This window comes from Scardinius erythrophthalmus (genome assembly GCF_964197995.2).
Source record: "Scardinius erythrophthalmus genome assembly, chromosome: 8".
Classification (NCBI taxonomy): domain Eukaryota; kingdom Metazoa; phylum Chordata; class Actinopteri; order Cypriniformes; family Leuciscidae; genus Scardinius; species Scardinius erythrophthalmus.
This window is the reverse complement of record NC_138228.1, coordinates 14,737,924-14,754,490: the sequence shown is the minus strand read 5'-3', so window position 1 is coordinate 14,754,490 and position 16,567 is coordinate 14,737,924. Positions and strand designations below refer to the sequence as shown.

Sequence of the window (16,567 nt, the reverse complement as noted above, 5' to 3'; positions counted from 1 at the left end):
TTATTAGCACATGAGGCTAATCTAATTCTAAAGCTAATTCTCTAGCTTACAGATAGGTCTTCTCTAGCAAGAGCATACACACAATATTAACATGTAACTGTTAATCTTCCCTGTCAACAACAGAGGATCAATTTCATCTCTAAAAGAAAACTTTTTAGAGGCTTATCTTTAGTTAACCAAACTCTACAGCTGTTTGTTAACTACTTCTCTGAACGGCGCAGAGGAAAACATTTGTACTGGTCTGCATTGGTTCTTTTAATGGAGTGAAACTCACCGAGTCTTTCATTTGTAGAGAAAGATTCCGTCTGGAAAAATTCAGTCTTTGAGATTTTTTTGGAGCTTGAAGTTTCAAGATGCAGTCTGGGACTCAGTCACCTTTGTTAAGATCTTTGAGCTTGAAGTTTTCAAGGTTCCGTCTGGAAAGTTCATTCTTTGTTGAGTTTCAGTTTCTCCATCCGGGTCACGGCACCAAATTGTTGAAAACTTTTTCTTCGTCGAAGCAAGAGACCAGGAGACGTTGGGGATCACGTTCAAACAAAGTTATTCTTTATTGAGGACTTCGCTGTACGCGGCTGCAGTTCTTCCCAAATCATTCTAACTAACATACTTCACATGGTTTCTTTATAGGCCTTTCAGTGGGCTGTCTTTAAAGGTGCTAAACATACACACAGCCTTAGAGGTAACCACTAAATCTAATCATCTAAAGACAATAGAGGTAATTGCCCCCAACTGACTTCCCCAAATGTTATAAACACAAATGGTCCCGAGAACTAAGACTAGGTAACATTCACACACAGTCCAACTCTTAGTTGGAAGATCAAAGGCTAACAAAACCCCTGACTATTACAATGTTTAGACAGCTGACTTAAAGCTGACTTCTGATCAGTAAATTGATGCCATCATGTTCACCTTGAATGCCCAATACAGTGTAATTCACCTTAGTTTTTCATGTGATGTTATGTAAGGAAGTAAGATCAGCAGATCTTAAACATATTCTTAAATTTGGATTCTTCAATCCCTTTGCTGCTGCTTTTCTTGTTGGACAGTATGTTGTTCCAGTGAATTTTTTATTTGTCCTATCCTGGGGTCTATTCCTTCTTTTTTATTTTATTCTAAATATAAGTTACAAATTGTTTTTTTGTTTCATTTCATTGTTTCACTTAGTCATATCCTCCAGACTTTGATCCATAGCTAAAACGATCCCAGTCATTTTATGTCAGTCTTTATGTCTCAATCTATAATTTTCAAGATATTTTACCTTAAGATTATGAATGTAAACCGTAGAATAGTTTCAGGTTAAAATAATGCCGTAGGGTCGGACAGTGGCCCCATAAATCTTTATTGGTGGTGCTTGGAGGTTTGTTGTCTGAGGCTGAGCTCAGTAAATCATCTTCCTTAGCTCTACACTTGTCTTCAGCCCCAAAGTTGCAGATTCATGTGAAAAGTCTCATTAAGAGCAGCGGATTATTGAGTGCAGACCCGGATGGCTTTTATCCATTGACTCTGCTCACACCAAATCCCTCTTGGTTACAGCCCATTTACTCATGAAGAAAAGTGAAATATTTAACACTTCCCTCTTCTATCAATCATGTAGGTTAAATCCGAGAGCATGCGTTAGCACTCGGGAACTGGAAACACTGACAGACTTTTCAGCAAAAATCCTTACTCCGAAACTTTGACGAAAGCTCAAAATACACTGGTAGAAGTGCAGTCTGGACTTAATATGAGAGCGGCTTGTTGGTTTAAGTGAATTTTAAAAGCTAAATCCTCATATGGCATCTTGGCTGATGGGCTGTTTTTTCTTGATCCGTTTATAACTGTGCTCAAAGCAGCTTCAGAGTAAATATTCAGCTCTGAATTGCAAATCTCACAGGGCTTTCGCTCTGACAGAATGACTTAGATGTTTTTCAATCATGTGCATTTTATTTGTTTGAGCGGCCGGCACTTTGATTTAGGTTGAAGCATACCTGTGAATGGAGAAGATAAGAGCTCCAATGAATTAATTTTTTATTTACATTTTTTTTTATGAATTTATTTTTAGTTATGGTGTTGTTCTCAGTCGGATATCAGCATATTAAAACCTCCAGGCATTGATTTTTTTTTTTTTCAGGCCTCACTGCTTTTTTTTTAAAACATAATTTAAGAGCTACATCAATGCATTACTGCTTGCCTTTTGAATATTAAATTTGTATAAATATATTGGAAATGCAAATATTAAGCACCAAAGGACTTAAACTTAAAGCACAGTTAATTTCTCTTGGCGGCTGATATTATTTTTAGTAGAAGTTGTATATATTTTTAAGAAATCAGTATTAATAATTAATTGTGCATTCTTATTTATATTGTACTTTTTATTTATAAAAAAATATAAAATCATTTATAATTTAAAAAAATATATGCACCTTTTAGCATTTAAAATTGTTTTTTTATATTTTTTTAATGTATTTTTTTTTTCTTTCTGGTATATACTTTTAATAGCTACTGTACCATGAAAAGAGTAGTAACATAAATATAATGATCAACTAATTGTTATCTACCAATTCTTTTTCCTTCTTCTTTTTTTTACTACATACATTTGAGCAAAATAACAGTAAAAGAAAAGTTTTTTTATACCTTTCTTATTCTATAAATCTCAGAAAATAGAAAAAAAAAAAGAATCCAAAGCTTATTGATTTTTTGGCAACCTCCAAAATGTCCTGAAAAAAAATAATTCTGCCAAAAATGGCTTTCTTTCTTTCTTTCACTTTTCTTTTGAATTGGTCTGTTGTGTGCTTTATCTCCATGGATATTATCCTCATATGCCTGTTTCTAGTAGTTCAATTTCAAACTGATGGAGAGAATCTGACAATGGGAGGAAGGGAGAAAGCCTGCATCCCTCCTACCGGGCAGTGTTAAACCACTTATTTCAAGACAAACTGGATTAAAGACAAAAGCTAAATTCCACATTGGGCTGCAGAGGGCCTGACATTGAAAACAGGGCCTGTGTTATGAAGATGGACACTTTTATGCATTTGTTTATGCAGGAGATGATGGAGATAGAGCCAAGCACTAAAATCCCTTTCAGTCTATGACTGGTGGTCGTTCTCTAAGGGTTCAGTCTTATCAGATTTTGTTCTGCCTTTCTAGATGGTTTTCTGCCTCTCTGTCTTGTTCTATTCCCCTGTTCAAGCTCATCTCTAGAGAATTGAATGCCATTACAGGGAAATGAACATCGCGCATAGAATTGATTTTTCTGTACTGTGTGATAGTGCTTTGAGAGTCTATTCTTTTATAGTGACACGTCTGCATAGACATGCATATAGTAACGTGTGTTTTCCCCAGTGCTAGTTACTAGACAGACTAGAAGTGACTTTTTTTTTTTTAGATGGCCAGGTAGTGTGAAAAAGTTTTACTATGTTTTTCCCCCCCGCACAACCTGAGGATGTTTTCGCTTGGTTAAACACAGCCACATTTAATCCAGCATTGTGCATCAGATACAATAAGGCAAACACGTTCTTGCCCAAATATGGTGTCAAAAGAAAAATTTGGGGTTTTTTTGCCTCCATGTCATGCATTAAAATTTTAATGCACAGCTAGCTGTGGATTATCCTTTACTTATTTTCAGAGTGGCAATGAGAATAATGTATATATGGAACTTGATTTTATCAGTTGGGATACTCAGGGTGCAAATAAAAACCTTTGTTTTTAAGAGTGTATGTATGACTGAATTAAAATGATATGATCAGCGATCGTTTGATTTAACCAGCACAATTTACTGCAATGCTTTTTTTCCCTTAGTTGGTCAGAACAAAAGTGGATGTTACTTGTTCAGATTACATTTTCCGGTGAAAATTCTTATGTTGGTCATACTTCCAAAAAGTAGAATCTGTGATTGCGAACGACAGTATCCACACCGTCGTGGTGACTGACAGCCGCACATTCTCCTCAAAACATTGGATTCATCCGCGCTGTGCTGTGCCGAGACGCAATCCATGTAAAGTTTGTAATTCCGCGAATAACTGCAATTGCAGATTTCGAACAGAGACGGCGACAAAGAGGAAAAACTACAGACTGCAGCTTTAAAGGGTTAGTTCACCCAAAAAATTCTGTCAGTAATTACTCACCCTCATGTTGTTCCAACCCCGTAAGACTTTTGTTCATCTTCGGAACACAAATTAAGATATTAGGTAATTGATATCTGCCAGCCCAGAAAAGTTAGTAAAGACATTGTTAAAATAGTCCAAGTGACTACAGTGGCTCAACCTTAAGTTTATCAGGCGACGAGGATCATTTTTGTGCACAAAAAAAATAAAAAAATAACGACTTTATTCAACTATTCATTTTCTTCTCTGTGGGCCTCTTGAGTGAGTTCACGTAGTGTAACAGCGCAGCGCTTCTGGTTGTACGTCAGAACGTAGGCTCACTATTGGCCAGCATCACACACATCACACGCATGACCAGCGTCGGCCAATAGTGAGCTTACTGTACGTTCTGACATACAACCCAGAAGCGCTGAGTTACACTACGTCAACAGCTTAGGAGAATGACATGGAAGAGATGGTTGAATAAAGTCGTTATTTTTGTTGTTTTTTGCGCACAAAAAGTATTCTCGTCGCTTGATAAACTTAAGGTTGAGTCACTGTAGTCACTTGGACTATTTTAACAATGTCTTTACTAACTTTTCTGGGCTGGCAGATGAAATTACCTTGTAGCCTATGAAGGAATGAGACGGCTCTCAGATTTCATCAAAAATATATATTAATTTGTGTTCCGAAGATGAACGAAAGTCTTACGGGGTTGGAACAACATGAGGGTGAGTAAATTACTGACAGAATGTTCGTTTTTGGCAGAACTAACCCAATATGTTATACTGAAAGTATGAGAACGTTATTGCATTTGCATGAAATATTATGCAATAAAGATATTTTTCCTCACAACAGTGTGCTCTGGTGAATTATACACAAGACCGAACCAGTGTTATTTTAGTATTATTTAAATATTATCATGGTTTTCATTCATATTTTTAATTTGCTTTATTTTGTTAATGCTTGTTTGTATTAATATATATTTTTTATGTATTACTGTTTAGGTTGAATTAATTTTTGTTTTAGTTTATTTTCAGTTAGTAATGTAGTTGCTTCATCTTAAAATTATACAATATACAGAATTGTACATGTGTAATATCTTCTACACACACAGAGAGAGATTCAAACCTACGCAAATCCCAGGGTCTATGTGTTTTGGCTCTGAACCTGCAAGTGCTAAAACCCATGCTGGTTTTTGAGAGCCTGCACAGTCCCAAACCTGCAGCCGCCTCATAAATCCAGTGAGAATCCTGTGTGCAAGCATTCACACTCCCGCATGACCTCACTGACACATCTTCAGCCTCCGCTAGAGCTCCACAATCGCTCTCTCTCGCTCAGTATCACCCCCACTGGGCTTAAGCGGCGTTAGACCGCTGGTAATATGTATAGAGTTGAGTTCTTATTTATTTATATATTTATACGTGTGTGTGTGCAAGAAACTGCCCATATTTGCAGGCTTTTCATGAGTGTTGGCTGACAGGGTTATGTGGAGTTCAGTGATTCTCTTGTAAGTGCACTAAAATGACAGATGCGTCCCCATTACTATACTTATTTGCAGAGATTTATACCTGTTGAAAAGTATGAACGTCTCTCATACTTTCATCTGTTTGACTTCACAGTCCTTCGGTGCTAGATGAAGATTGTGTAATACATCACCCCAAAGCTCTCCCGGCCCATATAAAAATCCCATATCAATGAAGAGAAACATTCAGACGAGATGTGTCATTAGATGAGAAGACATTTTGAAAGCTTTTTTCCTGCAGTGAATTATTTGACTCCGAGGATGTAGTTATGCTTATATGCTGTGTGATCGTCGCTGGCTTACTGGTGCAGTTCACTAATTAGGGACATGATCTAACTCTGTACTACAGATGTAGTGAAGTATGTGAGGACTTTCAAGTGTAACCAAGGAAATTGCAGATCTTGCAAGGCAGCAAAAAATGTTTGTTAGAGTTGTATCCAGTCTTATGAATTTGCTTTTAAATAAAATCATAAATAAATAAAATGCCATATCAAAGCCGCTATTTATGTTATCAATTATCATGACACTCGGCAGGCATCTTGTTTTCAGTCAGTTGAAGAAGCAACACGATGTCTTCGCTGACTACAGTACAATTCTCTATGCATATATGTGCAAATTCTACAGTGACCTCTTTTTTAAACTTTTTATCTAGATTTTTTAAGTATAAAGTTTACAAAAAAACAAAAATAAAAAAGCAAGACTGAAATTATCCACAAAACAAAGTTTAAATGGACATATGTGAACACTTTATGCTGAACATACAGACTTTATTCAAATTTTATTTAGTAGATAATTTAACTCTTTGGTGTGCTATTATTTATATTATTAAAAAAATTTTTTTTTGGTAAATATTTTAATTATATGCACACAATTGCTAAAGCTTGGTATTGGCACTGATTTCCAGTGGATTTAGCATGAACAATAGGGCCCAAAACATTAGATTAAACTTTTTATTTTTATGTATATTTATAATATTAGATGTATTATTATTATATTATTCATTTCACATTTATTTGTGGAAAAAAAAACATTTGTGTTTTCATTGTTAGCTAGTTGTCGAACACCACTGAAAAAGACATGGATTAAAAGATTGATTTGTTCTGGATTTCATCGATTTGTTCTTTAAGAATCGATACTAAATTGTTTAAATGAAAATCATTTCTGAAAACTCTTGTTTTTGCTCAGCTCTACTTGCTGCAGTAGTTTTTTCTTCTAATTTTCTTCTTCACTTCAACTTTATTTATCTCCCCAGAGGGGGCAATTAGTTTTACGGCAAGACATACAAACAGGCAACCATAAAAAAAATAGAAAACGATACAAGAAATACAAGAAATTAACTTTTTTGAGATTTATGTGGGCAGTTTTAAACTTCATACCACGGTAGTTTAGGTTCTAAGATGCAGAACCTGCCTGGCTACAGTTCTGTATTTCTCTTCAGTCGGACAGTTCCGCTTGGCCTCTGTAGCATGCCGCTTCAAGACCCCTGTGGGACGTCCCGTTTACGACCTCTTCCCTTCAGCCTGCAGTTCACTCCGCCGGGACATGCATGCGCGTTCCACCTGAAACAGCCAACCATACTGTATGCATGAAATCAAAATATCTTGAGATCTTATCAATATTTATCATGCTAACCATTTTTATGTACACAATTATTGTGTGTAATATCTTACTGTACTCATTTTATGTATGTTCAAGCTATTGTTGTAGTTAGTTGTATTGCTTATTCATCTTTCAGGATCATTAATGCACGCATCATACCTTCGGTCAGCAAACTTAAACAGATGTCACAGGAACTAGAGAGACAGGCAGTTAACTTGATGTTGTGCCAGACTTTAATTGATGACAGATTGATATGTCTTACAGACATGGATACTGTACTGCAATAAGTATATATATACAGTATTTGTATATTATTAAAACGATTGTCTATTCAATTCTCTCTCTCTTTTAAGCCTCTCTGGTGGCATGTGGTCACACATTCAGAGATGTGTGCCTGTCAGGACTTATGGTACAGGTTATGTCATTTGGGATATGCTCTGTACATCTGTGCTACATAACATGATTACATGGGAAGTGGCCTGTTACAGACATTTCCCCTGTGAGCAATAATGTGCTCTTTGTCTGAAGCAGAGATGACCAAAAACAGGACCAAAAAAAATCAATATTGTATAGAACAGCTGGACATTAATGCAGAACACATACTCACTGTCTCATATTCTGTTAGGGAGTCAGCAGGGAGGGGAAACAATTCTCTAAGTTACAATAATGGTGTCTTGGACTGACTATTTTTTCACAAATAACCTTTAGGGGGAATGCTTTGTTAATTCTTCCCGCATTAATCTTTAATATCAGCATTTTCCAGATGTACTGTACATAACATCTTTTATCAAAATGAAAAATCTGCCATTCACTCACATTGTTCCAAATCTGTGGAATACAAAAGGAGATGTATTCTGTTCTTTTCCATACATTGAAAGTGAATGGAGGTGAATGCTAGCAAACTCTTAAAGGAGAACTCCGGTCAATTTTAACATTGAGCTCATTTTTTTGTAAATTTGGAGTGCTGTCAGTACAGAGAACAACGACAAAAATCGGTGTTGCCTACACCTTGTTATCCTCTTTTTAAAATTTGCACCCTGTTGACTTCAATGGGGCAAGTTTTAAACCTGCTTTTAGCCTCTTAACATCCTTGAAGTGTCATTACAAGTGCCCAGCCATGTGAGTGATTCCTTTATAGTTAACACGGGTGAATCTGACTGCAGTAGATGTGAAAGATATTAATAAAAATGATGTTAATTCAGCCAGCGCACATACCTGTATTTTCTTCCTGTTTTTGGTCGAAGTCCACAGTAATCGACTGTCGAGTTCACGCGCATAGGTTTAGTTACCTATGATCACGCGCGTGAACTCGACAGTCGATTACTGTGGAATCGATTACAATGTTAAAATTGACCGGAGTTCTCCTTTAAACTGACAAAAAAAATATATATAGTTCATATGAGTCAAGCATGTTTCTAGCTGAAAATGTTCACCTCCGCCACAGATCTGAAATATATTTTGCAGTTCTGTGTTGCGTTATTTAACTTACGAAACATGAATTTATCATAACTGATGCCAAAAATGAAGATTTTCAGCAAATAGCGACTTCAATTTTGGTCTATTCCTCGCATATGGTTTCATAAGGCTTTGAATATGACATACAAGTCATTTGATTTCTGTGGTTCAACGGTGTCTGTTCTCATTCACTTTTATTGTACTGGAATTGACTGTTAACATCCTGCCTAACATTTCCTTTTGTGTTATACAGAAGAAAGTAAGTAATACAGGGTTTGGAACGACATGAGAGCGAGTAAACATTCGTTTTTGGGTGAACTATCCCTTTAATGGCGATCGACGCGGCCTTGAAGTAATCATTTGTGTGTTTGTTTGCCATCCGTGCCGAATGAGTTCCGTGTTTGGAGGAAGTCATAAAACTGCTCGAGGGTGTCCTCGATCCAAAATCAACATAAAAAAAGGAGTACTGAACTCTGCAGCTGCTCTACTGGGAACTATACAATGTATCCCCCCTTTTACTTAACATGTAAAATATTCAAACACTCCATAAATACTCTGAAATCATTTTCATGTTGGAGTGTTTAATATCAGCACTGCGGTATGATGGATTGGCACCTTTATGAGGCCATATCTTGTTTATTTGATAAAGTCTGTAAAAGCCGGCTGTACGAGACAGAGATAAATGCGGCGCTGCCTTGTGCTGTGACGTCAAGCTGTACTCGCTGACCAGCAGTCAGTGACGCTACGTTTATTATTCTGGGCTCTCTGAAAAATGTGGAAAATGTGTGTCTACATTTGGCCAACGGTTTTAAATTGTTTGCAGTGACTGGATATGCAAAGATCTGATTCTCGTTAACCATCGCAGGCCTTGCAAGGATTGATGTCACGATGAAACCGTAGTACGTGCATGTACGTATTGAATAACACTTAAAACTCCCAACAAATTTCTCATTAAGGTTGCTTGTGTTCCAGATTGGGCTACAGTATTTATTTTTCCGATCTCAATTTACTTGCTGTTGGATCTGCTGCTTATTTTCTTCATTTCTATTTCATATTTAATGCAGTTGGAAATCTTTGACTTATTGGTCAGTCTTGGTGTTGATTTACTAACAAGACCTTGTCCAGACCTGAGCTCAAGGGTTTGAAGTCATACAGAAAAATAAAATGGTTCTCCTTATTGAAATGTTCCAGTCAGTTTGTTCTCATCTATGTTTTGTTTTCGTGCAGAAATTGCCTCCCTAGAATTTGCCTTAAAAATGTCATTCATTTTTATGTAATCAATTCAAATCAAGTCAGCCCAAACTACAATGTTCCTGAAAAGATTTTATTTATTTATTTGCTGTTGTTTTGTTCAGTTAAACTGGATATATTATGTTTTATTATTATTATTATTATTATTGCATAGGCCTACTTATTTAGTCTCTTTTTCTAAATGAAATCAAGTTCCTTTTTTGCATGTTTTTGATTGTGCCCAGCCTAATTTATTTTATTGTGTATACATTTGAATACATTTGATTCTGCTTTTTTTAAATATTTCAGTCATTTTGTGCTCTCATCTATGTTGTTTTCTCTGTTTTTGTTTCTCAGAAGAAGAACCTGCACCTGCTGTTGAGCGTGTTTCTTCTGGGCTTCTGGGGTATCATCCTTCTGGCTTGCCGTCTTTACTGGATGGGCAACAAACCTCCAAACTTCTCCAACTCGGACAACCCTGCAGCCGATTGTCCCTGTTTCCTGACTAGAACGCTAACGTTCCTTTTCCTCCCCGCCATGAACGTTTGGCTCCTCCTGTGCCCTGACATGCTGAGTTTTGATTGGTCAATGGACGCCCTGCCTCTTCTGAGGAGCATTGCAGATTGGCGAAACCTCCACACCGTTGCCTTCTACGCCTCGCTTCTGACGCTGACGTGGTTTGGCCTTCGCCAATACCCAACCAAAAGCAAGGAGACCAACGGGAAAGCCAATCATGTAGCAAACGGGAAGTCCACGAACGGACACAGTTGTAGCTCTGATTATGAACTCTCGAGTTTTTACTCCAACTCAGTCCACGTGAATGGAACAAACGGTACTGCAAAACACTATTCGTCATCTTTACCCACCACAGAGAGTTTGGTGGTCTTCTCATTGGGTCTACTGGTCGTTCCCTTCCTGCCTGCTATCAACCTGTTCTTCTATGTGGGCTTTGTGGTGGCGGAGCGAGTACTGTACATCCCTAGTATGGGCTTCTGCCTGTTGGTAGCAGTGGGGATGAGAGCTTTATACATTAGATTGAGGAGGAAGTCCTCCAGAACTTTGGTTCTAGGCTGCTCTGCCGCCCTGGTCCTTCTCTTTGGGATTAAGACCGTGTTGAGGAACCGTGACTGGCAGAACGAGGAGATGCTATACAAGTCAGGAATATCTGTGAACCCTGCTAAAGGTAATTTTAATATAGTCCAAGTAATTCAGAAGATTCAACCTATTTTCTGTTCCCTATTATTATGTAATTATTCAAAGATATTATAATCACCATTTGAAGCTTTTAAGATTGTTCTCTATTCCAGTGTTATTTTAGTATCATTGAGATTGTATAATAGGTTTTATTAATATTTTGAAATAGTATTTTTATATTTTCCAGTTTCATTTCAAATCTTTGTTTTTATTATGTCTATGTAGATTTTATTAAATGTTATTTTAGTTTTAGTTATTTTAGTACATAAGCTAAAGTTAAATTTTGCCTTGGCAACTAGCTGAAATTAAATAAGTTTACATTATATATATATATATATATTTCAATTAACAAATATTTTATTTAATGTGACAAATGTTTTTTATGGTTTTAATTCTAGTTGACTGTAATAACCCTGCTCTATTCAGACCATAATTCTAGTTTATTCAGCCATATTGTAGTATTTAGTTCCCCAAAGTCAAGTTCTCATCCATCAACAACAACCAGGAGTTGGAAAGTGTTACTTGACGATGTGAAAGCAGGATGTGTTGCAATCATTTATTTCCCCAAAATAAAAATAAAATGCTTTTGCAAACCAAAAATGGCAGTTGCTCATCATGAAAAGATTTGAGGTTTCCTAAGCATCTCTTCATTTCTGTACTTCTTTTAGAGTTTAGTGGTGTATTTCTCAAAGATTTTAATTTAAATATAAAACATTAATTTATATTTTTTTAACTAAGTGATCTTGACATTTACAAAGTGTAAAAAATACTAAAAAAGAACCGCAAATGCCTTTAAAGTGCTATTTTCCATTAACACTGAGAATGTTACTTATTTTATTTTATTGTAAGCATTAGCATAATGCATAAAGCATAATGCACTAATGCTAGTGCATTAGATTAATTTAAAAGTTCCTTCAGTTTATCACTCACATTGATTTATGCATCAAATCCATTTGTTGTGTGTAAGAGAACCACCGAACTGTTAAATGATCATCCTCTCTTATTAAATTCAATCTATTAATGACAGCCCGTTATCTTCATTTGCGAAATCTCTCAAACTGATTATCACAATTTCATTTAAATCATTTATCAAGCCAGACTGCATCAATATGACTTTGTAATTACCTCCCCGTGATCCAATTTTACAGGCTATGGCACTCTCACCCCTTTTCATGGCACAGATACTATGCATGGGTTGAGTCTAAGATTGCATTATTTTAATGTAATTTACTTTTTTTCCCCTTGCTTGTGCCTCTCATAAGCACTATTAACCTTTGTGAATTTCAATTTCTGTATCTGCAAGCACAAAACATTTTCATAAAATTTCACAATGTTGCACTGTAACCTAACCGCAACCAAAATGCAACAGTCTGGAGACTACTTCAAAGATTAAACCATTAATGTAACAAAGAAAGTACATGCAATTTACATATTTGGATAACCAGAAAAAAAATGTACCACACGGCAACATGCATATTACGTTTTAGTTGCTAAATATGTGTTTTATACAACCATGATAAAATGGCATGGAAAGTTGTATTTAATTATTTTAAGTTTTATTTTTTTTCGTAGTGCATACTTGCATCTCCTTTTTTCTGAGGAAAAAATGGTAGTTTTTTAGTATTTTGTAGGTGGTTTGTCCATCAATTTCAGATGTGTCCAGACTCATTTTTTTTGTTCTATTCATTTAAATATGTTTTATTCTCCTTCCTCAGCCTGGGGTAACTTGGGAAACGTCCTCAAGAACCAGGGAAAGGTGGCGGAGGCCGAGCAAGCCTACAGGAACGCTCTGTACTACCGGAGGAACATGGCTGACATGTTGTATAACCTGTGAGTGAGCGAACTTCCTCCTCGCGGCAGACTCTATCGATCTGTCCTATTAAATCTCAGGAAATCTCAGAGAGGCCAGACGATGACTATCCCCAGATTCATCAGTCTTCCAGAGGACGGTGACAGGGACCCCCCTAGACACATTAACCTCCACAGTCAGGGCATTAAGGCACTTAATACATAATTCATAAACCGCACACGTTTGGGCTATTCAGTTATCCATATAAAGCAGTGGGATTGGGAATCCTTAGGCACCTCACAATTCGATTTGGCTTTAATTCAGAGAGTCGTGATGTGATTACAAAACGATTCTCGATGCATCTCAATTTTTCAACAAGCGCATACATACACACTTGCCTGAGATTAGTGTGACAGATTTTGCACACTCCATCCCACTGCATGGAACGTTATCCTGCAAATGTTTTTTATAATAAACAGCATTATATTATTCATAAGAAAAGTATATATTAATAATATAATCCTATAAAACAATTATATTCTGATTTATAGTTTTATTTATAATGTGTATATACTGTATATGTGTGTGTGTGTGTGTTTTTATTTGTTTATTTTTCCAGAATAATTGAACCCATCACAATGCATTTGGGAAAAAAAAAAAAAAATTACTCCAGCCTTCTGAAATATTAGTACAACATCAAGGGATTTATGTTAGTTTTTGTTCTCTGGAAGTCGATTTCATAGTTATGTATCTCAAATATCATTGAACAAATTTGGATATAAATGAAGTGGCTATAATGGTTTATTTATGACCTGTTTCCTTTTTCGTCAATATTAATTAATTGTGTTGCACTATTGGGTCGTCACACTATACTTTGAAACTCTTCTTGTTTTGTTTTTTTGTTTTCTTCCCTTGGATTGCAGGGGTCTGTTGCTCCAGGAAAACAATAGATTCTCAGAGGCCCTCCACTACTATAAGCTGGCAATTGGAAGCAGGCCAACACTGGCTTGTAAGTACAGCTCCTCTTTTTATGAACAATTTCAAGCCTTCTTAGTCTTTACTGTGTCCAGGCAACTACAAATTGAGTGTGTGTGTGTGTAGGTGTGTAGATGAAGTCCAGCATTAAAGAAATAATGATTATTCACAGGCCTAAACAGTTGCTCTGTTTCCACTCTTGTCAGGGAATGACAGACGTTTGATTTGATTTCAACTGGGGGAAAAAATCATGGCCAAAAAATCCTTTCATACTATCTGGCAAATATTGTACAGTGTACAGTGGGGCCTTGGGATTTTTAAAGTGTTAGTGCACCCAAAAATGAAAAATCTGTCATCATTTACTCACCCTTGTTTTGAAGAATGTTGGTAACCAGACAGTTGACAGTAGCCATTGACTTCCATGGTAGGGACAAAATACTATGGAAATCAATGACTACTGTAAACTTTTAGGTTGCCAACATTCTTCAAAATATTTTATTTTGTGTTAAACAAATGAAAGAAAGTCATACAGGTTTGAAACAACATAAGGGTGAGTAAATGATAACATCATTTTCATTTTTGGGTGAACTATCCCTGTAAGTTTAAGTTTTGCTTCACAAAAGCATAAGACATTTAGTGCAACTTCCTGATTTCCTGCTGACTTCCTGATTTCAGACTAAATGCAAATGCGTCCGTATTTGCCAGATAGTGTGAAAGGAATTTGGCCTTTTTTTTTTCTTTTCTTTTTAGCAGCCAGTGGTTTTTGTGACGTCTGTAACAGATTTGTAATAGTGTGAGATCAGAGCAGCCTTCAGGAGACTGATGGATATCTACTGTACTTTTCCTGATTCCTTGCTGCATAAGTTGTGATGTATTGTCCCTTTCTGTGATGTAAACTCATTTCTATCTGTGGTTCTATGTGTATATTATGATCTATTAAGTTAATCAGAATTAAGCTTGCAGCTGGAGTGGATATTCCCCTGCTGATTCAGAGTTGATTCTGGCCAGGAGGATAGTGAATATGTATTGGCACCTTATCGACTAGACTGCAGGCCGCCAATCTGCATAAATCAACTAGTTCATTCCAGGAGCCCCAGTGGAGGTCTTTCTTTGAGCCTCAATAAGCCTTGTTACCTTTTGCATGGATATTCACCGTTTTTCTCTCCCATTCAGCCGCCTACTTGAACACAGGAATTGTCCTGATGAACCAGGGCCGTCTAGAGGAGGCCAAGCGCACCTTTGTCACTTGTGCCGATATCCCAGATGAAAACCTGAAGGATCCTCATGCACACAAGAGCTCCGTCACCAGCTGCCTGTATAACCTGGGAAAGCTTCTTCATGAACAGGGTCACCAGGAGGTGAGCTGATCTTTGCACAGTTAAACCCTTTAGTTTTAAAGTCTGTTTACACCAAATCTGATGACATGATCAAATGACATGAAAGTGTAAGTCTCAACCCATTTTTGCACCACAATTGTAATTTATAAACCTTTTAAAAAAAAGGTTTCAAAGGAATTGACTTTTAGTCTGAGTGCTTGCTTCATTATGCTTATAGTTGTGGCTTTTTATTGAATTAATGGTGTAATCCTTTTTTAGGAGGCCATATCTGTATATAAAGAGGCAATTCAGAATATGCCCAGGCAGTTTGCCCCACAGAGCCTTTATAATATGATGGGTAAGTATGTCTCTTTCGACTCTCAAGAATGCTTCATTCCGAGTCATATGTATTTTTATATTTATATTACTGCAGTTCATATTTATTTATGTGATTGTATCTCTTGGAGAATAGTATTGTTAAAAATGGGCATAAAACATTCAATGGAACTTTTATATCCAACTAGTCAGTAAGATAAAAAAAAAGTAGTCTTTCATAATAAAAAATAGTCAAATATTATTAAGATTTAAAATAAATGTATTTTATTCCTGTGATGGCAAAGCTGTTTTTTGTTTTGTCTGTCGCAACCATTATGCTTTTTTATGCATTATGCTTTAAGATAGCTACAGTACAAAATAATAAAATACACAAGATAAGCTGTCCACAAGATAATTTAAATATATTTCAACTCAAATCAATATTTCATGTCCATACACATTTGTGTAATAACTGGGATAATGTACAGTCAGTAGGTCATTGTTGCAAAATAAACCACTTCAGGATGATGCAAACCATCAGTGTCAGGTTTATTTTGTGATAAAGACTGACTCACTGTACATTATCCCTTACATACTGTAAGTGTAACTCCATATTGTTGTTTTTTTATCTTGTCTCACAAGTCTGGGTCTGTTACTTTATTGGTGCGTTTTCTCATGAACCCATTTCCAAAGCTTTCTTTGATCTATAGAATTGATTTTGTCAGCTCGAGTCAACAGCTTCACAAACAAGATAAGTTAGACGCTTTGTACAACGCAGAGAGCGTGAGAATCGTTTTCCCATTTTATTTAAAGCATGGGAGCAAACTGTTGGATTTTAATATCTTATGCAACCCATTTACCAACCCACAGCTTTCCCTCTCATCCATTTTCTCACAATTATCTCATCATAACACTCATTTCTCCTTTCCCTGTTTGTTTCTCCCCAAGCTCATTTGTGGTCACTTGTCTTTTTCTGTGTTCTTTTGTTTGTTTTTGCTGTTTCAACTGTATTTAGCTCATTTTAACAGCCAAAATGTACAGCTGTGTTCTCTGACCAACTAAGCCAAATACAACTTTACTGAGGAAATCAGATTGTGTTGAAATGTTA

The 16,567-nt window shown here is 36.3% G+C and overlaps 1 protein-coding gene across 2 annotated transcripts in view; it reads left to right on the top strand.

Annotated features, from left to right (window-relative positions):
• Nucleotides 1-16,567, top strand: part of tmtc2b (transmembrane O-mannosyltransferase targeting cadherins 2b) — a 121,520-nt gene that overhangs the window by 82,403 nt on the left and 22,550 nt on the right. The window contains exons 3-7 of one of the 2 annotated variants that reach the window (XM_081372956.1): nucleotides 10,231-11,053; nucleotides 12,780-12,894; nucleotides 13,777-13,862; nucleotides 15,002-15,186; nucleotides 15,424-15,502. In XM_081372956.1, the coding sequence (XP_081229082.1) occupies nucleotides 10,231-11,053; nucleotides 12,780-12,894; nucleotides 13,777-13,862; nucleotides 15,002-15,186; nucleotides 15,424-15,502 (1,288 nt within the window). Of the gene's footprint in view, nucleotides 1-10,227; nucleotides 11,054-12,779; nucleotides 12,895-13,776; nucleotides 13,863-15,001; nucleotides 15,187-15,423; nucleotides 15,503-16,567 lie in introns of both variants that reach the window. The other variant, XM_081372955.1, reaches the window with a different exon arrangement.